Genomic DNA, 26,832 nt, shown 5'->3' with positions numbered 1-26,832 from the left:
GATGTGAGAAGACAATCTCAGAATGTAGGAAGGCAGTGAAAAGGAAGGAAATGCTCCTCAGTATGTGACTCTTATAGCACTGACTTGTGTGTTTGCACGCTTGATGTGTTGTACTAGCACAGTTCAGTATGTTTCCATGTATATAAATGTACATTCTGATGTTCAGCACTGCTTCTTGCAGGTGTATTCCTGGGGCAGTAATATCTCTGGCCAGCTTGGTCACTTGAACTCCCCAACAACTGTCCCTCGTCTTGCAAAGGTACTTTGTTTTCTGTGGTTTTCTTCTTTCAGGGTCTCTTCTTGTACAAGTGGGTGCAGAGTAATTTCTGAGAAGGACCTGTTCATGGGTCTATGTGCTATTTAATAATAGAGCCCTTGACTTTCTTTGGCTTGTGCTGTGAAATGATCTTTAGATGAGCTTGTGAAAGTCTACCCAAGAAATCATTTACTCTAACTTCCCCTGGTTTTTGACCACAGTGAAGTTCTAGAACTGAGAAACGTGACTGGTTGTATCTTCCTGTCAGATTTTGCTTTTACCTTATGTTTGGTTTCTCTGATATTGATGTTACAGTGTTGAAATGTATAAATACTTCAGAACTCTGCTTTTATTCTAAACAATTGTTTCTAATGTTTTTATCTTGGCTGGACCACGGCCACATTTGTTGTTTGTTTCCTTGTTTCCGGAGCTTTGCAGAATTTTGGCAGTGGGTTTTTTCTTTGTTTTGAACTTTTCCCCACACTGAGTGAATAGCAAAATAACAATTTTTGGATTAGACCACAGCCTTTCCCATGTTTTCTAGTGCTCATCTTAATGAAAAGGTAGCTGCATAATTTTCCTGCTTAGGCCTTATGCAAATTAATGTACAGCAGATTAACTGTCTCCCAAGTTTGTATAGATTTCCCAGTTAAATGTAGAGGGGAGAATAGTGTTCCACTTTAATCAAACTCACTTGATGCCCATTTAAAAATAAAACTGATTTGTAACTGAAAGGCAAAAGAATCAGACATTAGAAAGAAAACTGGAAAGAGTTTTCAGTATATGTGCAAGGAGTTAATTTGTTATGAGATACTGAAGCTGAAAAATTGGCTGGTTATTGCAATCATTTGTCTTGGCAGGTATATTATGTACATATGTGACTAGAAGAGTTATGTACTTTTCTCTCCTTCCAGCTTTGGGTGATGATTTTTAATGTCTTCCTTCCTCCTGAATTTTAGGTGTGCGGTGATGGTATTTGGACTACAGCAGCAGGACTAGATTATTCTCTCTTCTTAGCAGATGAGAAAGACTTCCAACCTGGATTATATTACTGTGGCCAGGAGACATCAACAGAAAATAATTTGAATGAAAATAGCTGTACTAAGAGTCCAATTTTGTTAGTAGCTTGTAGTAAGGTGAGTGTTATTTCCTTGAAGTCAGTACAGGTCATACTGGTGCTCTTAGGAAATAGCACAGTGCTGGAGGCTTGATGAGCTTTAAGGGTGTCAAGGCACATGGTTGGTTCCTAGCAGTCAAATGAGGGGCACTTTGGATGGGGGCAGAGAGGAGGTCGAGTAGTATTGTTCTCTCCCCTGCCTGTTTCTTGGCCTTCCCTTCTGTTTGAGAGACAAGGAGGTGTTTCTAGTGTGTTCCTCCATTTCCTTCTGTCTGTGCATGCTGCAGAAATGCACTCTTTTATTGTGCTCTGCTTCACCAGTCTTGGCGTTCAGTCTTCCCTGCTATTGCTCTTCACTTGCTTGTCTCTCAGCTGGCTGAGGCCACGGGCTGCCCTATTCTGTTATTCCATTCCAGTATTCTGCCTCTTGTTTGTGACTGGGCAGAAGGTCCCCATGAGTTCTGCACCTTCTCCTTCCCTACCCCTCCCTTTCACGTGAGTGCAAAGGGGGATCTGAGCAACAATGTGCATTTGATGTTAATGGGAGACAGGAGGTGCCCCTACACAGTTTTTTTTTTTCATTAAGCTGAATTTTACATGTGCGTTGAGGTTGGCATGAGGTAGTGGTGTGAACTCTCATTGCATGTCCTCTTCCAAGTTCTTTGTGTATGGTTTCAAACCAACATGAGTTTAAGGTACCGGGAAGGAAATTGTGAGGGTAGAGAGTGTCTCTGCCTTAGCTCCTCTGGGAGCTATTTCCCTAAATTGAGCAGAAAAGCTGTTTGGGAAGTGTTTTGAGAAGGCACAGAGATTTAGACACTGGGTGTGTGTCTGTGCCTGCAGACACACACTCCTGTATGCCTTCTGTAAGATTGCTGCTAGCCATTCCCTTCTTTTAAAGGGTGACTGATAGGCTCCTGCATATAAGAATTGGCTGCCTGTTGAACAACTTTGGCTCAGTGTTTCAAAGGAATCCTCTATTTAACAATCAAAGAAATAAAAGTAGAGCACAAACTCTGAATTACTCACTTTTGCATGTGAGCCAAAATTAGTGAGGAAACACAATGCATCAGTGGCACTTGTGCTGACCTTAGGTAAGAAATTTGTTTTGAACTACTGTGGAAAGCAAGTACTACTGTTAGGAATATTGCAGTATCAATAAACTGGACTCTTAACAATAAATTGACATATTCCAGGTCCAGAAAGGACCTGTCCAGAGCACAGTCATAGTTCTAATAAAGTATATTCTTCATATTTAATAGGAGAAATGTATGATATAATGATGCTAAAGTGACTGAATTTAAGGTCACTGTCTCTTAAACATGAAATGGTTGTATGAGCCACCTTAAAAGGTGATTTATTTATTGTCTTTTGGCTCTGTCAGAGTCAGGAAAATGAACAGCGGTGGCTATAAATGTATCTTCAACTTTTGTCATTCTTGTATTAGACAGTATTGAATAGGTTGTTTGTCACTGAAGGTAATTAATGCTTATTATCAATTACTACCACTTAGCTCTTCAAAATATGCTTTATTTGCATTACTCTATTTTTAAGTTGGAGTGTAAAAAGAAAAACATTAAAGCTGCTGGTTTTTTTTTCTTTTCTCTTTTTCATCTTTCAGATAGGGTACATAAGCAATGTGATAGCTGGTGGTGACAACTGTCTGGCCTTAGTTGACAAAAACGTGATGGGATATATTGCCAGTTTGCATGAGTTGGCTGCTACTGAGAGGAGGTTTTATTTCAAACTGAGTGAGATCAAATCTCAGGTTCTTAGACCTCTTTTAGGTTTAGGTAAGACCTTCTTTTAATTTTTTCCTTGATATTGTTTCCCCTACGTTCCACAACAAATTTCTGTTATGCAAAATTTAAACCTAATAATATATTTTTCAAGATAAAACTAAGCTCTTGCTTTCTCCCGTTTGGATGAAGAGGTGAGAGACAGTTGTATTTTGACAGTGTTCATTCTGTTAATATTTGCACTTTCCTGGTGATTTCACCTGAAATCCCTTCATTATTTGAGCTGTATTTAGTCTAAAACTGTTGAATTTCTGATTCTGGATAATGTAGCCATGAGGTGAAAGTGCTGCTAAAACATCTAAACAGCACCATGTTGGAGATTCTCTCTGTTAATGGGTTCTACTCTTTGGTAAGGTAAGCTAAATTGCTTTCTGGTCTGTTACAGATAATTTGGGCAATGCAAATACAATCCAGTTGTTGCAGGAAATGGCAAGCAGGTTCAGCAAGCTGTGCTATCTCATTGGTCAACATGGAGCTTCTTTAAGTAGCTTTCTTCATGGAGTAAAAGAAGCCAGGAGCCTGGCCATCCTGAAGCATTCCAGTCTCTTTTTGGATAGTTACACTGAGCAAGTATCCAATTCCCTCTCATCTTGAGTCTCTGCAGGCTTAATCTACTGACTGCAACAAGCCCTGAGTTAAGGGAAAGTAGGTTATAAGGAAAGTTATGTAATTGTTGCATTGCTGTGATTTAGAAATGTGTGGAGAGTTTTACACAAATGGATTCACTTTGTAGTGAGATGTATTTCCATGTCTTCACCAGTGGAGCACATGAACAGCATCATCTTCCTTTGTGTAAAACTCTGGTTACAGACTCTTCTTTGGTTGCTGCCTATAAGCCTAAATATTCATCTCTTATTAAGGATCTTGTAGTATAATGTGATAAGATTTACCATTGCTAGGCTGCTAGTTAAAGATACCTTTGGGGGTTTATTGAGGTTACAAAATGCTTTTTCAATAGTCATTAACTAAAGATTACAACTGCCACCCAAAATCTGGAGCTGCTTTAATACTGAGAATTAAGTCTGGATTTTCCTAGTTATTGTTTTGGTTGTCTTAATGCATTTGGGAGAGAAGACCTATGCAGTCAGCCTGTTTTCTGTTTTTCCCATCAGTAACTTACAGTTTCTGGACAATTTTATTTAAATGTGACAGAAGTGTCATCATACTTACAGTTTTTTGTGCAAAATAATGGCTTAACAGAAAGTTTAAAAGTGTTGTATCTGAATGTAGCCTTGGTTACCAGATATCTGAAAATATCCAAGAAAACACAATTTTGATTTTATCAACTTCAGTTGTTGTGCAGTAGTTGTCAACTTCGTTATGCAGTAGCAGTTTGAAGGACAACTAGTTGCACGTTTTTGAACACAGGCACAACCGAGAACATTTTTGCTAGGTCAGTGATGAACTTATGCTGTATCACCCTAAAAGAAGCTTCCATCTTTGTTTATCATATAGATTGTCATAATTCTAAATATGTGTTTTCTCATTTTCTTACTCAGTCTTCAACTTGAATTTTTTCTTGTAACCTGGATTTCCAAAATTGGTTCTCATTACTCAGAATAGGAGGTTTTAATTTTTTCTTCCTCAAACACTGAAATACCTAATCTCTGTTCTCACTGCTGCTTATCTTCTGCTCTTCCCCTTTGCTCCCTATTGCTTACATGTTTTTATGTGTATGGCATCAGAGCCTTGGCATTACACCATGAGTATCTGTCAAGGATCAGTCAGGCAACACAAGTATAATCTGTTAAATGGCCTAAGCAGTGACCCCTTCCCTTGGAGAAAGGTGGTTTTGTTTTGGTTTGGCTTTTTAATAGTGATGGGGAGAAGTCATGGAATGTTAAAGAGCCGGAAAAAGAAAATTCCCCTCTTGAATCCATCTTGACTGTAATGAGAAGCTACTAGTACTAAAAGGTTGAAACAGGTGGTTTATTCTGTACACATCCAAATCTGAGAGAAACAAAAATAAAATTAAAGTATTGTGCTAATGGCAGCAGTAATGTGTAGTAATGCATGTTCAGTGCTTCATGTGGAAGGTGAATGCCAAGTGTGCAGTAACACTGAGTGTTGCTCAAGTACTGTATAACTTGTGTAGTAAATGATATTACAGACATCATCATAAACTCTTGGACATTTCAACAGTTGCTGCTTTCTGGGATGTTTTCATTTTGTAATTGATGATCTTTTTCTTCCCTATATTAGGTATTGTACTTCAGTAACAAACTTCCTCGTGATGGGAGGATTTACGCTCCTTGCAAAGCCAGCAATGTAAGCAAACCTTTACCATTTTTTGGGCATTTTTATCAATTAGCAAAGAACTGTAAAGAATGGAGAGTGTATGTGTGTAGTAATGACCATGCAGAGACTTACTCTTAGAATACTTGAGTACACTAATTCCTTTTCCTTCAAATAAAGAGAAAGTTATGATAAAAGTTTAGGTTAAAATGTTGCTGAGTTCAGTTAGTTCATTTTGAAGATGGAGAAAGGAGGGAAAAAAGCTTGTTATGGGAAATTCTCTCAAAGAAACAGAGTTCAGATCATGATTTTTTAAAATTTCAGATAAATGAGGTTAAATGCTCATCATTATTCAGTGTTAGTGTTTATTCTTTCAAATGTTGCTGTCATGAAAATACCAAAGAAAATGAGCTCCAGTAGATTAGGTGAATTAATTTCATGTGAATTCTTTAAGTTTATGGAAGTGCTTTAAAATGGTGCAAAAATAATATTTCTGCATGTGCATCTTCTCTGCCTCTCAAGGTTTCTTTGCTCTATTTCATGCATAGATGCTGTAAATGTGAGGAAGGAATTGTATTTTAAGGCCTGAGACAGTAGAGTTGAGGTTTCTAGATCCTGAAGCTTTTTTCTCATTTCTGTAGAGTTTTTGTCCAGGAAATAAAATAATCCTGCTGGGTCTCTCACACTAGTGCTTTGAAGAAGTTTTTGTACTGAGGGTAATTTTTAATTTGTCTGTGGAATTGCTGCCTTTCCTTCACAAGTTCTGTATCTGGAGTAGTTCAGTTAACATTTATGGAGCGCTTTGAATGCACTGTGAATTATGGTACTGGAAGGTCTTCGAAACACAGGTACCTAGGACAAAGAATATTCTGCCCTCTGAGGATCAGTGCCAAAGTCTAAATACAGAATCACCCTGCTGAGAGACACTGAGAATCTTTTTTCATTGGTCAGGATTTTTAGGGTGACTTAGAGGAAATCTTAGTTCAAGTATAAGCTTGTTTATCATTCATAGTGAAATCACCCAGTGCTGAATTCATCACATCAGTTGTCACTGCTGGGTGTCACAGCTTCTACTGCAGCCAGGGTCTCATTAGGTAAGTAACACTTGAGGAAAGATGTTGTGCAAGTTTTGTCCTGCTTCTTGCAAAGGAAAGTGAAGAATATCTTTGCTGCTAATGATGAATTTCCCCCCACTCCTTCCCTGAGGGGTACTGTCTTAAGTAAATGGTTAAAGCTGTCCGCCCATCTTTTATGGATGTTCTGCAGCATGAATGCATTAGATGTAGTCCTGACTTTAAAAAAAGTACTTTATGGAAGTCTCCATAGTTGGCAGGTTTTTGAGCATGTCCTCTAAAAGAGTAGACAAACTGTAGTGAGTGTTGTCTGTTATTGTTTGATGCTTTTCAACAGAGAAACCTCCATGTGAGGATCTCAAAATTAAAAATAGCAAGCTGTCCAGAGGCATAAATTTAAAATTAGGAAAAACAGTCTTCTCTCTAAAGAAGACTTTATTCCTAAGACTGGTTCAGTAACAGAGTTCTTAAATACCACTAGCAGACCTGCACAAGGTACAGCATTTTGTGTGAGATGGCATCTCACCAATTGTGCAGCATTCTTAGGGAGTCTGCTGTGAACTCTGATCTGTTTTGCTGTCCCTGGGGCCTGCTTTCTCAGCCTCACCTGATTCTTGCAACTTGTGGTTTAAGTGTTTCCCAGCTGGATGTGTTTCAGTTCACCTGTCCTGTGTGAGCACACACCTACAGCAAAGGAGAGGGAAACATAGGTGTGCTTTCCTTTTAATGAGGAAATCCTGGCTTTGTGTGCTAACGTACTGTCTTCAGAATCATTTCCCTCTTCTTCTCTGAACTAGATTAGTTCTCCCTCTTGGAAATCAGACTGAGAATTGAACAGATTTCCTGCCTTTCTTTGAGGTAGGATGTAATTTTTGTAGTTAGGGGAAGAACTGCTCAGTTGCCAGAAGAAATTATTTCAGTATATTTAGGGAAGTGCACTAGAGCAAAGTTAAGATTCTTTCAGGCTTTCTTGCATGAATCAAGAGTGCTAGAGACTTACTACTCTAAAAACAATGGGGATGTCTTTCTACCTGTTTGTTCTTTACTAATCAAGTGGTAAAGAGGAAAAAGGTGATTGGTTACACTCCAAGTGAGCCATATAGTCAACTTCCTTCAGCCAGTTTGATGACTGAGCATATGAAGTTACAAGTAAAAAACAAGTCTTGTATTGCAGTTTCAGCTACATGTCTTTACTGTTGTACTTCCTCAAACTAAATTGAACAGATGAATAAGCAGCATGCATTTGCCCTTAAAATTTTTATTGGTTTATGATAATTCAAAAAGGGGCAATCTGGGCTCATTTACATACAACATCACTGATGTCTTAATGTCTTTTTTCTTCTCTCATCCCTCTGTTTCCCAATGGTCCCATCATTTAGAGACTTCTTGAGTAAAAACCAGGAGCTGTTACAGAAACTGTCTGAGAAGAATGAGGAAAACCTCCAGCTAGTAGAAGTTTTGAATGCTCTGTTTTTCATGCCATTTGGACGACTTCATAATTATGCCAGAACTTTGCTAAAGCTTGCCACGTGTTTTGAAGTGGTAAGATGGTTTTTTTATCTATAGTGCAATAAATAAACACATGAAACTTAGAGCTTGGAAGTAACTGTGTGAAGCAAATGCCAGGTAATTAAAACTAGTTTATTCCTCAGAGGAGCTACTTCAACCTTGTATTTGCTGCAGGGAAGATCTTGTAGATTTATTTGCATAATCTTACACCACCTGCACAAACCACGTGACAGGTAGAAACTTGTCATTTTGCCAGAGCTTGTTTGTGTGCCTGAGTGCTTAATTGCAGATATATTGTTTTGATGTTTGCCTGTTGCTTTTCAGTTTCATCTGGCATCATTGCAGCTGCCCTTGGCTGTCATACTCTACAAAAAACACTACATATATATTAGGTAGACTTTTACCACCCATTTAGATGTGTATAATTACTTTGTTTTGAAATAAAAGATGATTAAACAGGCACTGTAACTACTTGTACATTTAGCTCAATATTGTAATTAGTAATTTAGAGTTGTTCCTGCAATTATAGGCACTACTTCTGAGACAGCTTGTTAAGCTGCAGGGAAGTAGATCATGTGATTGTGTATTAATCATTCTTCTTGTAACATTCAGGGACCTTCTTGTGATTTTAAAAAACCTATCAGGACACTAACAGAGCATGTGACTGAGAAAATAACTGTCTGCTCTGGTTATTACCCAGACCAACTGTCATGCCCTTAGTGCTGATTTAATAAAATGAGCAGTTGGATTGCAGCTTGCTTGGCGGTGTTGGTACAGGGGCTCAGCAGCACCCTCAGCTGTGTCTTGCCTTGCCCTACAGGCATCCCCAGAATACCAGAAGCTGCAGGATTCCAGTTCATGTTACGAGAACCTTGCTGTCCATCTTAGCAGAAAAATGAAAGAAGCAGAATACACCCTTGGCTTCTGGAAGACCTTTCCTGGGAAAATGACGGTATGGTGATGATTGCCAGTCCACTGGCAGCTTGAATCTCTTGCTCTTAGTGCCTGTGTCTGTTACTGATGCTGCTGTCCCAGTTGCACTTGCTGTGTTTTCCAGCTGGTGTTGCTGTAGTACTCTTTACTTTGGAAAGGTTGGGCCTTTGCTGTGAAAACCTAAAGCACGGGCCTTAAGTCACAATCAGTGAGGAGTGGGATTGTGTCATTTTGCTTTTGGCCCCACCTGCAGGACTCCTTGCGGAAGCCGGAGCGGCGTTTGATCTGTGAGAGCAGCAATCGCGCCTTGTCCCTGCAGCACGCGGGAAGGTTCTCTGTGAACTGGTTCATCCTCTTCAACGATGCTCTGGTACATGCTCAGGTGAGCCAGCTTGCAGCCAGCAACAAAACCTTTTCTCTGCTTCAAACCACATTACGTATTTTTCATATAGTGAAGTTTTTCCAGTGTAAAAATAAATCTGAAATTATGTGTCTTTTTAACGTTTGCATTGCCCTATGGCTGGCATGGTTTCTGTTGGCTGTTTCTTCAACCAAAGTGGTGGAAAGAGTCCCTAATGTTCAGTTTTTCCTAGTTCTCAAACAAAGAGGAAAAAATAAACCATTTGGAAAAAAATGGGACCGGGTTAATGGATCAGTAACTGGTGATGTTTCCCTTCTCCTTTCCTACAGTTCTCAACACACCATATCTTTCCCTTGTCCACATTGTGGGTAGAAGCTCTTTCAGAAGAAGCTGGTAATGTGTGAGTATTCTTGTTGTGCTGAAATAGTCTGATCTTCTGGGAGAGAAGATGAGCATTTTGTAACCAATTTCTGTGAACTTGGATAGAATGCAGTGATTGCAGCCATATCTACCCTTTTTTCTTGTTTCAGAAAATGCATTTCTATGTCTTAAATAAAAGTTGTGTAAACATCAGAAAGAATAAGGTGGTCGAGAGGGAAGCAAGTTGTCTTTGCTGCTGCTTCTTTTTATTGCTGTCTTGAAGGGAATGCTGGCTGGGGTGGAGAAGAGAAAACACAGTATCAATGCTCTAAGAAACCTTGGGGTTTCAGGATGGAATTTCACAGATTAAAATACTTTTCCCCTGTGTAGGAACGGGTTGAAGATTACAACACCTGAAGAGCAATTTGTTCTTGTTTCTTCAACACCACAGGAGAAGGTGGGCATTTCTACAAATTTGACAAGACTTTAGTGATACAAATGAGGCTTTTTCCCCTACTGTGAAACCAAACTGGGAGAAGGATTGCCTGAGTATTCCCCAATAATGAAATCTTTCTGCAGCTGAGTGTGCAGGCTGGCTGTACATGGTGCCTGAGTGTAGCAGTGTTTCCATGCACAGCACTGTGCTGAGCAGTGGCAGTGGTTGATTGTGCTTGCTGCAAAGGTGAGAGTCAGTGCAAAGACAGGTGTTGTCTCAATTCTGTCATGAACCACTTTCTGTTTCAGACCAAGTGGCTGAGGGCAATAAGCCAAGCAGTGGATCAGGCCCTTAGAGGGACTTCTGACATGATTCTGTATGGAGCTGGTGGGAATGTGCCAAGACAGGAGCCTCCCATTTCTCGCAGTGCCAAATACACTTTCTACAAGGACCCTCGATTCAAGGATGCTGTTTATGATGGGAGGTGGCTTTCAGGAAAACCCCATGGAAGGTAAATGCATTGGAATGGAGCTGTTGAAACCAAAATTAAGTGGTTGCTGTAGCAATAAGTAGGCTTACTCACAGAAGGTATTTGTAAAGTGCAAAGTGAGCTAATTATCTTACATATTTGCATGGGTTTATATTTTTTTCCAGAGGGATCCTAAAATGGGCAGATGGACGAATGTACTCTGGGACTTTTCGGACTGGGTTGGAGGATGGGTAAGATATTCTAACTGCTTGTGGAGCCAGGCAAGAAATACTTTTTGTTGTAGGAGAAACTAACAAAACCTTTTTAATTAAAGGTTTTGCAGTGAATCTTACTGACGTGTCTTACAACATAGCACCTTCTCTAATGTTTTCTTTGCTGTATTTCTGGAAGAGCAAAGGTTTAGTAATTTAGCAAAGAGACAAAATCTTGAATTGAGACTTCAAGGTTTGGGTGAAAACTAATGATAGTATGTGATGTCGATGATGAAGATAAGTAGTACAGAGGAGACTGAAAGTAGGCTGAATGGAAGGTCTGGACATTATCATGTTATCTGGTGAAACAAATAAAACTACTTGAAAATAACTTAATGTATTACACAGCTTTGATTAATTAAAGTCCATTAATCTGTGGACTTTATTGCTAAGAATCTGTTTAGAGCCCTGTTGTGGCTGAGGGGTTAACTTATTTCCAAAGGCATTTTTATATGCATCTTGTGAGCAGACATGTCTGTATTGGGCAGGATAAAAATATGTGAGAAGTCCTATTGGCTTCAAAATGTATTTTCAAAATATTGCATTGGAGGGGAAATTGAAATGGGGTCTGACTGCAGACAGCTTTTTAAAATTCCTCTTGGCTATTGGTAAAATGTCAAACTATAAAACAAGATCAGAGCTTTAGTTGTTTGTAACTAAGTAACTAATCCTGGAGATTTTAGGGTTGTTAGAGATGGAAATACTGCAAACAAGTCCCAACCAGAAAGAAATAGATTCGTATTTAGCTGTAATTACTGAAACTATCAAATGTGTATACTTGTATTTCAGCATGCATGTTATGGTCTCAGCAGTTAACAGCAGTGTCATTTTGGGTGGACATGCTCTGAAGAGAACCTTCAGAACTGAATTTTGACCTCCTCAGGAGATTAAAATCAATAAATACAGTTGTGCATCTCATTATTTTCAAGCATACAGAAATTGTGAATAATTCCTTGTCACTGAGCATAATTGGAAGATAGCATCTTTTGAAAAATGAAATTTTGAAAAATACATGCCCTCATCTCTCCCTGATGAGTGGAATTGGATTAACAGAGTGTACTTGGATTATCAAGAACTGAAGAAAATAATAAAGGTAGAAGCAGTCTTTATGATTTGAAAAGACTCATGGCCTGAGAAAAGTGCTGCAGTGTGGCTGTGAGAGCAGTCTTTACAACATGTCACAATCAAACAGGAGAGAGCAGTATGGACTAAATTGACCATCTAGTGATGCTGGAATTCTTGCTTTCTTTTATAAAAACTATCATCTGTGAGTGCTGTAGTTGGATGCACAAAAATGAGAGAGAACGTTCTGATTTTAGAATGGCTCTGTGATGTGGATCTGCTCTGTTAATGCAATGTGTTGGTGTTACAGCTGCTTGTGTTCCATCTCTGCCCTGGCAGGTATGGTGAATACAGAGTGCCTAACAAAGCACTGAATAAAGAGGACCATTACGTGGGATACTGGAAGGAAGGCAAAATGTGTGGGCATGGAGTGTACAGGTAACTTGTGGCACTTGTGTTGCTGTCACTGCATGGCTGCAGGAGAGCAGGGCTGATACTCTGTGTAGCTTTCTTACATTGCAGACTTGTGGTTGTAGTTGTTATTTTCTGCTTTGGTCACAATGCAACTGTACAGTGATCAGTTATTAATGTCTGCTCTAATGCTGCTGCCACTTTACAATAAGAGAGGATTCTTTATTCTGAGAGATAAATATCACCTCCAATAGCCTTACTTGTTGGGCAGAGAGTGGCTTTAAAACAATAAAACATCCAAAGACTTGTATTAAAGTGTCACTTTTATCCCAAACATACTTTAACTGTAGTTGCTCTTTGGTGTGGTTGTAATGCAGTTCCTAGAAGGAAAAAGAGAAGGGTTGATCTGTTTGGGGGAAGCACCCAGCAAAACAAAGTCAATCAAAAACTCCCAAACCAGCCCCCCATCAGAGCAGTAGGTGAGAGGACTCTTACCTGCTCCTGTGTTGTTGTTGCTGTTCCAGCTATGCTACGGGTGAGGTGTATGAAGGGTGTTTTCAGGATAACATGCGGCACGGGCACGGGCTGCTGCGCAGTGGGAAGCTGACCTCTTCTTCTCCCAGTATGTTCATTGGACAGTGGATAATGGACAAGAAGAGTGGTTATGGAGTTTTTGATGATATCACAAGGTAATGCTTCCACAAATCCTTTCAACTCGGGCATGACATGCAATTGCAAAAAGAGTAGGAAAGGATTTGATTTGTGAGTTCTAGTAATAGTGTGTCTTTTTTTTTTCTTCTTCTTTATTGCTGGGCTTTCTGGATTGATAGTATAAGGAAATGGGTCCAGGAACTGTTTTTTGGTGCTGCTTCTAGAGTGAATGGTGGAGGGATTGCACTGTTCTTTTCTGCCTTGCTTTTCTGTCATACTCCTGCCTGAAAGCTAGCTCTGAGTATAGTGTCTTATTGAGGCATTGTGTTTTGCATGTGCTAAAAGTATTAAGAATTCATCTGAGAAGTATTCATTCATCTCAGGCCTATGAGAGTGGGTTGTTCAGTGGCAGATAATGGTGCTCATGAATTTCAGCTCATGCTCAGGTTTTCCATTGGCTTTTTCTGCCAGTGCAGTGGAGGGAGGATGCTTCCTCTCAGGGCAGATTACTGAAATGGTCTCAGAGACCGACTTCCACTCAATATGTGCAGTAAGTGAACCCTGAGCACACATCAGTATAATCTGTCTTTTAGTCACTAATTTAATTGTTGTTTTTCTGGAAAGAGCTTTTGGTGAATGCTCAAGGAACTGTTGTTTTAACTGAATGCCCTCTTCAAAAGCAGGCAAAAGTCTGGAGTGTAAAGAGGGGATGCTTTTCTGAAACAGAGCTGCTGTAACATCTCTAGGTATTTCCTCATGTCAGTTTTGCACCTAGTCTTGCTCAGGGGTGGTTGTACTTACACTGTAGTGCCAAGATGTGACTGCATACTTTCTTCAGTCATTTATTTTCCTAGGACAAATAGATACCAGCTCTTCTTGCAAATCCTCTCACTTCCAGAATTTGTAAATGCAGTGTTAGTTCATGGTGAAGGAGGAGTGTGGCATTTGCTTTTCACTCCAGTACTACACAAACATGAGCAACTGCCCTGATGTAGTTTTGCTTCTGGTCTCTGGGAAGTCATCTGTGTATCTTTGTGTCCTCAGGATTTGTTTTCTGCACTTATTCTGCAGCCCAGACAAAAAAAGAAATAGCTTCAGACACTATTGCCTGCTGTCATTTTTGCAAAACAGTTGTTTGAGTTTCCATCCCAGTAACTGAGCATGCAAAATCTCTCCAAGGGGCCTTCACCCAGCAGAGGCCTCTGTAGTTGGCAGGATGAATCATCAGACAAGCTTCCTGCCACCTTATGGGGCCAGTCAGCTGGGAGAGACCCCTGAGCTTAGTTTAATGGTTGGGCTTACTCTCTTTACTATAAATATAATTTTTCCTGGGTACATTTCAAGGAAAACGCTTGGTCACAAGCACAATTGTGTCAAATCAATCACTAGTTTCCCTCTAAAAGCAGAAAAAAAGGCCCTGAGAAGTTTTTTTATTAATTGCATGGGGAAAATGTTACATTCTCTTTCAGAACAACTGGACACCTTGGTTTCTTTTGATTTTTTTTATTCTCTTCAGTTTGAGTCGTGAGACTTTAGGTAAAAGAAATAAAAACTTTAGGTAAAAGAAATAAAAACTTTAGGTAAAAGAAATAAAAACTTTGGCAAAACAAGCTGCTCAAGTTCCTTGGGGTGCGCAGTGGGTTTAACAGGGCTGCAGCACTGTTTCAGCCCATCAGCCTGCTTGGATATGGCCAATTTGAAAATGTGAATTGGGAGAGAAAGTTCACTCTAATTTATTTGCATCAAAAAGAGTTGGTATTTCTGTGGAGCTGGTGAACCCAAACTGGCAGACTCAAAGCAATTGCTCTATGACTCTTCTGATGATTTCTGTACTGGTCAATGTGGCTGTAAAGCCAAAGAAAGACTAGAGATGTACTATTCAGGCTCTGTTTTTCCCACTTCATTTTTCTTCAGAGGAGAAAAGTATATGGGAATGTGGCAGGATGATCTTTGCCAAGGCAATGGTGTTGTGGTTACTCAGTTTGGACTGTATTACGAAGGAGCCTTCAGCACCAACAAAATGATGGTGAGTTGGACACCACTCCCTGGGCTTAGGGACTGCTCCTCTAAGGGTGGCAGCTTTCTGAGGCACGTGGAGTGTGTTGGGCTGTGGAAACCTTCTGTTCTTCTAATCTTCTATCGCCCATGCTTTTAGAATTGCCTTTATTATCCCTGCTCTGTTTTACCTAGGACTACTTCAGAAAGAGCTTAAAAATGACTATTTGCTAAGAATTAATAACAGGTTTTCTAAAGTGCATCTTTAGATCTGTGGTCTGCCTTTCTGTTATAATTACTGCTTTGTGTTCTTTGTGTTCCTTTTTTGTAGGGGACTGGAATTCTGCTTTCTGAGGATGACACAGTCTATGAGGGAGAATTTTCAGATAACTGGACTCTGAGTGGAAAGGTCAGTATTACAGTTGTCACTCGTAAACTGTTCACCATCCAAGACAATAAAAAGGTTGTAATTTGATTCCCAATGGATTTTAGTTAAAGTTTTTAAAAATCTTTTCCCAAGGGAACACTGACCTTGCCAAATGGAGATTACATTGAAGGTCTCTTCAGTGGAGAGTGGGGATCTGGAATAAAAATCACAGGAACCTACTTCAAACCTAGTTTGTATGAGAATGAGAAGGACAAGCCTAAAGCACTGTGAGTGTTGAATAATAAATAATTATTTTAAATAATAAATATGGTTCAGTATTGCTTAGGAGCAGAACAATTGTCTTTTTTCGAAGACTGGTCAAAAATACTTCTTCCAAAGAAACAGTGAAGATTTGAAAACATTTTTCCTTTTTCTTGCTGCTCAAGAAATAAAATAAGATAAACATACTGTTACAGTTATTCTTGCTTTAATTACTACTTAATATGCAAATAGTGGATGAAATTACAGGACAGCTGATGTGCTGTTACTGTGCTGTAGCAGTCTCAATTTTCTTTTGCCTATGTTGGAGCTGACTGATAGAACCTGAGTTCACAGCTGCTGACTTCTGAGCTCCTGAGAAAGACTTATATTCCATTGGAGTGGTTAAGTTAATCACACACCTCTCTGCCTTCTGCCAGTTACTTTGTTAGCAACTTAATGAATTGTGTCACTTAATAGTGCCAGTGGGGGTATATTTGGACAGAATTGACTAGATCCTCCACCTCTTCCAAACAGTGTAAGAAAATAGAAGGTTGCTGATTTGCAGAAGAGCATTTTAATACCTTGTTTAATACCTTTAAAAGATCACTTTTAAAAGCATCCATAAATCCCTCTGTATAGCAGATGCCTTAGGGCAATTCTCTTAATTTTTTCTGGGGGAAAAAAACAAAACATGTTAAAGTTCTAATTGATATATCTTTGAATAAAAGAGACTGAAGTAAAGAGTTGATGGTGAGATGTTGCTATGTGGTAGCACCATGTAATGGTTTAGCAATTGCTGTATGGAGTTCAGTATCTTGGAAATGTGCTCTGAAATTTCAGATTAAAATGGGAAACACGACTCTAATATTTTTACATAGGTTACTTGTCAGTTGGCTTCCTTCCTGAAGCTTTCACTGGTAATTTCTTTTGACAGTGCTGACACCTACAACAGCATGCAAGTTAAGCAGGGCCTCCCTGCTGAACTGAACACTTGCAGCCTTTGCAGCTGTCTGCTTTTTACCCCAGTAGGGAGTCTATGAATAAATGTATATACATATTTTTGAGGATTGCTTGTGGAATAAGGGTTTCATCTATCCTCTTCTGACTGTCTTCAAGTTGAAAATCTTCTGGTATAATTTCTGCAAAGGCTTAGAGCCTACTTTTTCTGCTTTGTGAAACTGGCAGCATGGGGAAATTACCTGTGTTGGTAGTTCTCATCTCAAATATGCTGGAAGAAATATTAGTGAAAAGTCTGACAATTTCTGACACTTGATTTAAATCAAGATAGACTTGTTAACCCTGACAGCACTTACTTGTTTTGAGAAAGCTTTTCAAAGCCGTACATTTCATTATATGTCTGAGATATCTTTATCTATATACATGGGTAGAAGAGCTCTTGGTTTTCTTCTGGCTATAGATGATCCCTGAGCATTGTCTGGCAGTGAAAGGATGCCTGAGGTGGTTTTGCTCTCTATCAGCACATCCCGAACATGCCCAGCAACATTATCTGTAGTAGTAGCTGTGTACCCATCCTTGGTATTTATGTGGGTAGCTGTGCTACTTGTACACTCCAGGGTAGCGAGATGCTTGGGACTTACTTGTGCTGTGTCCTTGCTGCATGAATGTGTCCTGAGACTTCTGAATGAGTACCACTGGTGAAGATAAGCACCAGCTCTTTGTTGTACCATTCCTGGACGGCTGCAAGAAAGAGTAAAACTAACAAGGTTCATAGCTGTTCTCTAATGTAGGTATTAGTAGTAGGCTCGAACTTTATTCTTAGTGATAAAACTTGGTTCCAAGTAGAGTCTGTTAAGTTTCTCAGCTTTTGATAAAACAGTGTGAGAGATGAGAGTGACATTAGCCATGGGTGGTTTTCAAGCTGAATGTGTTGTTTCATTGCTATTTGATTTTAACAGACCCACTGGTCATTTTGTTAGGCGGAAACTTGGGATCCTGGCAGTGTCCCCTGATGAGAAATGGAAGGCAGTATTTGAAGAATGCTGGAACCAGCTTGGTTGTGAGAGCCCTGGCCAGGGGGACAGATGGAAGGCTTGGGACAACATTGCAGTGGCTCTGACCACCAACCGACGGCAGCACAAAGACAGGTTGGCTCCTAGAGAATGTGTCACCAAGCAAAACAGGATGGAGAAGGAAACTGGAACTGCACTCAGCTCTAAACTTGAAACTCTGTAAAGTTTTAGTTAAAACAACAGCAAATCCCAAGTGAAATCATAGCCTTACTGCTTTGCACTACAAACCCTTTCAGGGACATGCTGATGTTTATTACTAGTTGAGCTGTTAATGTCAGGGGATTTTTCCCCATTGTGTCTCAACCTGTACGATGTCTGTCTTTTTAAACTGCAGCCCGGAATTACTGAGCCGCTCACATACCCAGACACTGGAAAGCTTGGAGTTCATTCCACAACACATTGGTGCCTTCACCCTGGAAAAATATGAAAATATTAAAAAATATTTGATAAAGGTATTGTGACTTAAATGCTCAGGTAATAAGGCATGGCAAGGCATGCTCACTTTGTAATAGCTTTCCTAAATACTTTCATATTTGCACTCTTGTAATCCATAGTTCATGCTTGGTCATCACTTAATATATTGAAGTCCACAACTAAGACTAAAATCATTGAATACCTAATGAATGCTCTCTTAAAGTCACTTTCTGTTCAATTACTGTTTTAATTCTTTAATGTTGGATCCCGGCAAAGCATCTTGAAATACTTGCTAATTTTTGCATGTTAATTTTACGCGAACTGGACAGATGACTAGTCCAAGTAGTAGCACAAATTCTTGTACTGTCTTGACTCCTATAAATTGTGTTTAGCTGACACAGAAATTATGTAATCGAAATGGCAATTTGTTAAATATAGCTAATTTTTGAGATATTTGTAATATTTTTTTGAAAGCCTCTGGTTGAATCTCTCACCCATCTGTCTTAGATTTTTTTTTTTTTAACTTGTCTGCCATTGACTTATCTGACTGGCCAATTAATATACTTTGTCTCAGGCTTGTGATACTCCTCTCCATCCCTTGGGCAAGCTGGTGGAAACACTGGTGGCTGTCTACAGAATGACCTATGTTGGAGTAGGAGCAAATCGACGACTGCTGCAGGAGGCTGTAAGGGAGATCAAGTCCTACCTCAAACGCATCTTCCAGCTGGTCAGGTAACGAGACTCGTTTCCCAGTCAAACTACTGCTGAATTCATTAAAGCTGCCCCATGTACTGAAGCTGTCTAGTGTTGTACCGTTCAAAGGTGCTGGCATTGTTACTTAATTTTGGGGGTTGCTTGTATTTTCCTATCTTTTTAAGGAGTCTTGACTATTTTGCCAAAAATGGAAAAACTAAAGTCTTTATACCTAGTGTGCTACATTCTACATTGTATTTCAAAATGTGGCAGTAAGCAGCTCACCTGGAGTATGGATTTACAGTTTAGTGTCTGTGGGTATCAGTGCTGTGCAAAGGCAGTGTTCAAAGGGTATAGAACACTAGTGAGGACAGGGAATCCCAGTGTGTTCCATAAAGTTCTTACCAATATGGCATTAAAGTTCTTACCAACGTGGATGAACAATCTTCCTATGAAGAGCTGGCTCAGATTCTTGAGAATAACTGCAGCTTTAATTGTGTCCTGCCAGTCTGAAAGCAGAAATACTCCAAATCACTAACAATTAGAAGCCTTGTCTGGAGAGAAGTGATGTTAATGTAGGAAACGTGTTCTTGTCATTGGAGGGGTTGGCATTCCTGTTTTCCTCCAGGGAGCTGGTACTCCGTGTGTTAGCTGTGCTGTCTTAGCCCACCATGTATTATTTTTACTGGTTTTTTTTCTCTCCAGTCTTGCCTTAGTGCTGAGATCTGTGGAAACGTGTTGATGTGACCTCCTCAAATGCTGTTACGTGTGTTGCCTTTTAGGTTCTTGTTTCCTGATCTCCCGGAAGAGGGCAGCACAATTCCATTTCTGACAACGGAGCCAAAAGGAAGGCGATCGTTTTGCAGTGGGAAATCTGATTCCAGATCAGAATCTCCTGAGCCAGGGTACATAAAGGGAAAACAAATAAAAACTAACAAAACCTTTATTTTATTTGTTGCATTTCTTTTTCTTCTTTGGAGGAGGAAAGATAAACAGTATTCAACTGATGGATCTTAGCAGTGGTTTTTCTTCCCCTTGGGTTCTGATGACAGATTCTGATAAGCAAACGTCCATGTTATGGTTGTAATAAACATTTCATGCTTGTCGATGCAGTGATTCTCTACTTAAAACAAAATTTGCTTTTGTCTGTTATGGGTAAGCAAGTTAAGGCTTGGGCCTGGGCTTCAGAAAAGCATTTAGAATAATAGCACTGAAGGTAATTTATAATCTTAGCAGAGTTGCTATTTGATAGATTTGTACTTATTTTTTTACCCTTATTCCCTCATAGAATATGTTTATGCTACATGAAAGATTTGTTCCAATTATTTTCATTCAATTTTTATAGATAATTTGGTTTTTTAGGTCTTCCTCTGCAAACCACCCCCTCTGGTTTTTTGTTGCAGCTATGTGGTAACCAGTTTTGGCTTGCTGCTGCCTGTATTACTGCCACGCCTCTATCCCCCTCTGTTTATGTTGTATGCCTTGGACAACGAGCGTGAGGAGGACATTTACTGGGAATGTGTTTTACGCCTAAACAAACAAACTGACATGGCTCTTCTCAGCTTTCTTGGAGTGCAAGCGTGAGTATGCTGCAACAAAACAAACTGCAACAGGTTATGGCAGGTAATTAGGTAAAGCAACTAAAACAAAGCCCCAGTTTTCTAAAGTATTTTCTCTGATTCAAATGCATCTAAGCATGTCTTCAAGCTAATTAGAAGGGTTGAGAGACTGAATCAAACCTTCCTTCTTCCAAAACAGGGAGGTGGAAGGGATGGGAAGGAGGTAAAGATTGATGTTGCTCCAAAATCAGAGTGAGACATTTCAAATTACAGTTTCCTGGGTACCTGTGGGAGGTGTAGTTGATCCTGTAAGAAGGGCTGTTGTATCTCAGAAGATCATGACTTCATTCCTGTAATGCGAAAAATACTTTAAGAATATGTTTTCTCAGTGGACTGTGTTGGGTTTCTTGCAGGAAATTTTGGCCAGGAACTGTGTCCATCCTTGGAGAGAGTAGAAAGGTATGTTCATTGGGCCTTGTTTACATGTTTTGCCCAGTGCTTCTTTCAGGAAACTGAAATCATCAAAGTGATCAAAGAATTTTTGGCCAGGCTTTTTGCTTAAGATATGCCATGTTATTATATTTCCCTTAAGTTTGCCTACTATTTAAATGCTATGGTGATGACTTAGCAGGGGCACTGGACTAGATGATCTCCAGAGGTCCCTTCCAGCCCCAGCCATTCTGTGATTTCTTACAGTGGCCATTGGGCCAGCTTTGTCACTCAGTGACTGACTTGGTAATGAATTCAAGAGACCTTTGCTTGGTCTCCAGTTATGAAAGTTTGAGAATGAAAGTCTAGCAAGGAGATTTTCAAGCTGCTTAATTGAGTTATATCATTATATACTTTCTGATTAGAAAAATGAATAGTTTACATTCTTAATTGTTATCTTGTTGAAAGAGGCTCAACACTGAACAGTGGGGGTGCTGATATATCTTACCATGATTACACAGGTGTCATCAAACACAAAAGATGCCTGCTTTGCCTCTGCTGTTGAATGTTTACAGCAAATCAGGTAATTCTTTGTAATTTGTCTTTCAGTGTTTCACTGTTCCTGCTATAGTAGTATTGGGTTTACTTAACTGGGATCCTTTACATGTCACCCTTTTTTGTTCACCTTTGTAAGAGAAGTCACTAAGACATTTTCCAGTTCTGAGTAAAGATGCAATTTCTCCTGCTGGGAAATGAAGTGTTGCCTCATAAACACGACTGAAAGGTGTCTGTGGGGCACCATTTAGAATCAAAGGCATAAGGATATCTATCAAATACACATGTGAATTTCCAAACAGTTGTGGTAAAGTGACCTGAGCATGGGAAGCTTTTCTGTGTCTGTTGTGCAAGAATTTAAGAAATTAGGAATATTTCAGAAAGGAGTTTTTCCTCTTTTACCACTATATTAAAACACCATAAAAGAGTGAAGAGAGTCTCACTTGCAGTAGTGTGCCTTGGTGTGGTGATTGTAACCTGGGTGCTGTGCAGCATTGGCAGCCCTGGCTGCTGCAGTGTCTGACTGACCTCCATGGGCATGGGATGGCCATGCTGGCCAGCAAAGCCTTCCTAATTTACATGCAGATCTCTCACTGCTTACTGTTATCCTGGTTTGCTTTTGCTCTCCAAATAGTACCACATTTACCCCAGCTGACAAGCTGAAGGTGATCCAGCAGACTTTTGAAGAGATCTCCCAGAGTGTACTTGAGAGCCTTCAGGAGGATTTTCTGTGGTCCATGGATGACTTATTTCCTGTTTTTCTCTATGTGGTGCTACGAGCCAGGTAGGCACCAAGGGTGGCATCAGTCAGAAGCTGAGCATGGGCAGGACAAGTACTTGTGTGTTAAACGCTCCTGCTGCTTGTTATAGGATTAGTAACTGGCTTTTTGTAACTATAAATTCTCCAGTTTGACTGTTTGATTTGGTCTGAGAAGGCCTTGAACAATCTTTATTGTGAAAAGGCCCTGAATTCAGAATTAAGAAACATTATACTGGCAACTTTTGTTCCCATGTTCACTTTCCCACTCTCACATGTGGCAGGATAAGGAATTTGGGATCTGAGGTGCACTTAATCGAAGACCTGATGGATCCCTATCTCCAGCATGGGGAGCAAGGCATCATGTTCACTACCTTGAAGGTATGAAAATTATTCAGAGTTATTAAAGGCTTTCTTTGGAAATAATCAGCTTTCAGCAATGAAGATCAGCTTAGGACAATTATATGAACATTAGGCTATAACTTCTTTGACTTTTTTAATTGAAATTTTTTACTAGGATAGGCAAGGAAATTTAATGTGGAGCTTTGGCTAACCTCCTAATTGCAGGTACCTCTAAGAAAAATGGTGTAATGTGCAAATATGGATTACTGAAAGGTAGTATTAGTTACTGTTGGAGTGTTCTACATGCTCAGTGTCATTCCTCTGCAACTTAACAAGCCTTACTCTCCCTATAAAAATTGAAATGAAGTGCTTCTTTGGCGATGAGCCATTCCATTAAAGTTTAAGTCTAACATTACATCAAGACTTCCCAAGAAGGCAGTTTTAGGGAAAAAAAAAACCCACTCTGTCACTCTCCACATTTTATTAAGTATTCTTGTCTTTTTAAGTATGGGAAAAGGAAGAGAGCATGTTTGGAAGAATATCCTGCTATACACTCAGACATTCATGATGGATGGAAATACATTAATTTGGTACCTCAAAACTGTTTATCATGTGGCTCTTGGGACAATTCAGCTGTGTGGAGCCTTTTAGTGGTGTTGCTTTGGAGGGAGGCTGTTAATCTCAAACATAAATAAAAATCTTAAAACTGAAGTGTTAGGTTATCATGATTGTATTTTCTCAAAATAGTTGAGACCAGAGGATTTCTTTTTTTAAGACCTATTAGTTCATAATGTTCAAAAAAGGAAGGTTTGCATTGGTTCAAATTTACTAAAGAACCTACATGGTGGAAGCCGAAGTAGAATCTAATTTGCCATGAGTGCAAATGTTGTCTGAGACATTTATATTAAGTTTCTGATCCTGGCTAACCTGAACCAGTGCATACTTGAACCAGCATTAAGAAGTGAATAACTCTAAACAGAAGGTCAGGGTGATGGAAACGTTTGCTTTTCTGTCTGAGTGCTTTTGAAATGCTTCATGCCTGCATCCTTATCCTGTAAAAAATATTTTCTCGTCCTTCTCTCAAAGGGCAGAGAGACTTGTAACCAAAAATATGCTTTCATCTTGGCATAGCCGGGAGCTGTGAAAGTATTGAGTCCCAAATCATTATATCTTGCTTGATTAGGTGTTGGATGTAATTTGTAATGTAGTCTCCTGTTGCTCATTTTGCTAGCTTATGTATCAGAAGGTTCTCATGTGTGGAGTGTCACTGCTTGTAGAGAGCCTTGTCCTGCGTTCTCTTGCATAGGAAAAAAATCATCCTTTTTGTGTGTGATGCTTTGCTGTGAACTGGCACTTGTACTAATCTGAACTTTGTTTTAATTCAGGCATGTTACTACCAGATTCAACATGAAAAGCTTACCTAGACCATCTTTTACAACCTTCCTCTGTGGGATAATCTACTCAGTGGAACTTCACTAATAACCACTTCTTTCCTGAAATGGCCCTCAGAAAATACTTGGTTATAGTTCTGCTGCTACAGATTAAAATATTCAGTTGTTTATTCTGAACTCTCGGTTCTAAGATTCAAAAACTGCAGCCAGAAGCTTTCTGTGAAGTGGTGATGAAGTTAAAGACTAAGAAGAAATACTTTCCTATTCTAACAGAAAGATTATTTATTCCTTTTAAATTACCGTGCTGCACAAAGGCATGGCATCCACATAGAACACATGTGAGAGTCTGGACTGCATGGCTTCCAAAGCAGTGGGTTTGTTTTTATTATTCCTGGTTTGTCAGCAGAATGTTTAAAGGGAATGAATTGCACCACAGAACCATTTGGTCTTCCTGAATTAAGCTGTATGTTTGTTTATTTAAGAAAATAGAAATATGTTAGTATTTATAATGGGTACCTATAGTGTGTTTGGCTATTACGGTTTTGAGGCATCTGTGTTGAACAGCATTGCTGAATGCAGTATCCATGTGCTGTTGTGGAAATAATCACACTGTTACAGACTTCCTATTTACTAAAATTGTAAATACACAGGCATTTACCATTCTTTCTGTCTATGAAATAAATAAAAGGCACTGACCACTTCAGATTTTGGCACTGAATGAAATGCTGTGCAGTGTTCAGTTTGCTTACCCTGAGCACAAACGCTGTCTCTGTCAGCCCCTGTGGGCTGATGCAGAGGTGAGAAGGGTGAAGGGTGCTTTTGAACAGATGTGCTGGGTTGACCTTGGTTAACACCAGGTGCCCACCAGGCTCCTCTTCACTCCCCTCCTCAGCAGCAAGTGATGTTTGGTGCCTTCCTGGGAAGCGGGGCTTAGCATTCAGAGCTGTTGCCCAGAAGCAAACTCCTGGCACCGATGCCAAGCTCTTCCCACTGCAGGGAAGCTCCCAGGCAGTTCACCCTGCAGGCTGCATTGGGATGGATTCTCCAGCAGGTTTGGAACTCTGCTGTCGCTCCTGGTTCTGCCTGTGCTGAGCCAGAGCTGCCTCTGAGGCAGAGCTTCAGTGCTTCCATGCTTCCCACTCAGAGCAGGATGCACTGGGCTGTCTCTCTTGGCACTAATTAGGTGTTCCCACTTTGGGAAGGGTCCCTGCAGTCCCGTAGACAATCCTGGTCACACCTGCTGGAGCAGTTCACCTTGGAGGCTGCAGAGAAGAAGTTGGTTCCCTGGAGAATCTGTGAGTGTGTGTGTGTGTGTTCTGTGGTTTATGGCTAACTTCATTTATACCAATAACACTAGTGGGTAACTACAGTATTGTAGGTGCCAGAACTGATTAAAAAAAATAAAAAAGGGAGGAGAAATGTAGATTACAGAATGTTTTAATAGCTTAAGTTATGTTAGACTTCCTAAATAATGCTTATCATACTTTGCAGTAGTGGTCATGGCTTGTATATTGGCATCTAAATGGTAAGAACCCATATGCCAAAATACTGTTGTGTTGAGCAACAGCTGCAATGTAGCAGTTTTCATAATAAAGTAAAAGTAATTGGTCTTTTCAAAATTATTTCTAGTTTTATCAGAGAAAGGGAAAGAGTAATTCTGGAACGATGATATTTAAAATTGCTGTTAAATTGCAACAGACTATAGAGATGAGAAAATATAGAGTGGACTTCAGGTTTACAAACAACTTTGTGTTGGCTTAATCTTATTTTTTAAATTATACTGGATAATTCAAGGAGAGATAAGCAATAATATGAATAAAAGGGAAGCTATAAAAAGCTAACTTGAGAATGGGGGAAGATGCAACTAGAGGTGAGGAGCATAATGAAGGATAAGGAAGAATTCAAACACTTCATCTTGCACTAGATGCAGCCTTTCCATGCAATCATCTCTTGTAACTCCATGTAAAAAAAAAATTAACTGAAGCCTGTAGGAACAGAATTGCTCTTTAAAATGGGCTATGCTGAAGAGCTGAGTAAATCAATAGCAATTTTCATCTGCAGAAGATCTGAATTCAGGATTTATTTTGCCTTTTGTGGGAGTGTAACAACGAAAAAGAGATTTGGGATTGGTTTTTTTCCCCTGTAACTGCTTTGAATTAGGATTTTTTGTATTTGGATATTTCAGAAGAAAGAATTTTTATATTGTGCTTTGTTTCATATGAAGTCCCAGATTGATTTTGTGTCTTAAACCAAAAATGTAACTAGAAATAGGAAATTCTTCCGTATTATTTCTGCTTTTCAAGAATAAGGTATAGCTACACAGAGAGGTGCATATATACCCTCAATCTCTAGAAAAAGTAGTGGTATCACTTATGAATTTCGCTTGGCTGAATTAGGGAAGCAAACAGTCTGGGCTGGATTATTTTTGGTCCTTCTGATATATAGCTCAGTTATTAGCTGAAGAGAATCCCTGGATTAAATGTGCTTCTGACACAGATTCCACTTTACAGCCGATCTGGGCTGGCATGCATTAGGAAATCGGTACAGACCAGCTTTGATTTGTGTATTGCTGTAACTAACAAAGAAATGAGTTAACCTGCAGGACCTTTCCAGCTGGATTGCTTCAGGGTAATTACTTTTTTCTCTTTTTTTTTTTTTTTTTTTTTTTTTTTTTTTTTTTTTGTCTTTAATGGAAAGCCGGGTATTTCCTGTGCTGCAGCAGAAATCCTGTAACCAGCCACAGAAGATCAACACTGGTGTTACAGATTGTCACTGCAATCACAGGCATGGTAGCTGCAGACAGACCCCAAGTGATGACTGGGAAAGTTGATGAGAATAAGAAGCTATTTAGGTGAGAGATAATGTAAAGTGTTTTTTTAATGCAAGAAAAGGGTTAAGGGGATTTGTTCTCTTCTCCCTGGTAAGGAGTAGTTCTAAGGTTAGGTTTCTGCGGATTAGAAAGGAGAGGATGTCCATAGATTAGCTGGGGCAGTGAGGTTACTTGCTGCACTAACATCCAACCAATACTCTTCCCCTCTGGAAATTCTCCATGAGCTGAACATGGCGTATTCTGTGGGCTTTGCAGGTAAGAAAAT

General features: G+C 39.6%; 1 protein-coding gene across 7 annotated transcripts in view; it reads left to right on the top strand.

Annotated features, from left to right (window-relative positions):
* Positions 1 to 26,726, top strand: part of ALS2 (alsin Rho guanine nucleotide exchange factor ALS2) — a 221,407-nt gene extending 194,681 nt beyond the window's left edge. For 5 of the 7 annotated variants that reach the window (XM_064434042.1, XM_064434043.1, XM_064434041.1 and 2 more), the window contains 27 exons: positions 182 to 259; positions 1,216 to 1,392; positions 2,995 to 3,166; positions 3,558 to 3,738; positions 5,375 to 5,440; positions 7,860 to 8,022; positions 8,810 to 8,941; positions 9,176 to 9,304; positions 9,613 to 9,683; positions 10,034 to 10,100; positions 10,388 to 10,590; positions 10,734 to 10,799; positions 12,222 to 12,320; positions 12,818 to 12,982; positions 14,859 to 14,970; positions 15,271 to 15,348; positions 15,460 to 15,593; positions 17,484 to 17,672; positions 17,932 to 18,049; positions 18,586 to 18,743; positions 19,487 to 19,609; positions 20,108 to 20,284; positions 20,677 to 20,722; positions 21,214 to 21,275; positions 21,882 to 22,031; positions 22,289 to 22,385; positions 23,732 to 24,440. In XM_064434042.1, coding sequence (XP_064290112.1) covers positions 182 to 259; positions 1,216 to 1,392; positions 2,995 to 3,166; positions 3,558 to 3,738; positions 5,375 to 5,440; positions 7,860 to 8,022; positions 8,810 to 8,941; positions 9,176 to 9,304; positions 9,613 to 9,683; positions 10,034 to 10,100; positions 10,388 to 10,590; positions 10,734 to 10,799; positions 12,222 to 12,320; positions 12,818 to 12,982; positions 14,859 to 14,970; positions 15,271 to 15,348; positions 15,460 to 15,593; positions 17,484 to 17,672; positions 17,932 to 18,049; positions 18,586 to 18,743; positions 19,487 to 19,609; positions 20,108 to 20,284; positions 20,677 to 20,722; positions 21,214 to 21,275; positions 21,882 to 22,031; positions 22,289 to 22,385; positions 23,732 to 23,770 — 3,252 coding nt within the window. In that variant the 3' untranslated portion in view covers positions 23,771 to 24,440. Of the gene's footprint in view, positions 1 to 181; positions 260 to 1,215; positions 1,393 to 2,994; positions 3,167 to 3,557; positions 3,739 to 5,374; positions 5,441 to 7,859; positions 8,023 to 8,809; positions 8,942 to 9,175; positions 9,305 to 9,612; positions 9,684 to 10,033; positions 10,101 to 10,387; positions 10,591 to 10,733; positions 10,800 to 12,221; positions 12,321 to 12,817; positions 12,983 to 14,858; positions 14,971 to 15,270; positions 15,349 to 15,459; positions 15,594 to 17,483; positions 17,673 to 17,931; positions 18,050 to 18,585; positions 18,744 to 19,486; positions 19,610 to 20,107; positions 20,285 to 20,676; positions 20,723 to 21,213; positions 21,276 to 21,881; positions 22,032 to 22,288; positions 22,386 to 23,731; positions 24,441 to 26,434 lie in introns of those variants that run through there. The other 2 variants (XM_064434045.1, XM_064434046.1) reach the window with 2 other exon arrangements.
* The last annotated feature ends 106 nt before the right edge of the window (positions 26,727 to 26,832 follow it).

Source organism: Passer domesticus, chromosome 10 (genome assembly GCF_036417665.1).
Source record: "Passer domesticus isolate bPasDom1 chromosome 10, bPasDom1.hap1, whole genome shotgun sequence".
Lineage (NCBI taxonomy): Eukaryota > Metazoa > Chordata > Aves > Passeriformes > Passeridae > Passer > Passer domesticus.
The sequence above is the reverse complement of the archived record's forward strand: the minus strand, read 5'-3'. Positions and strand labels throughout refer to the sequence as shown.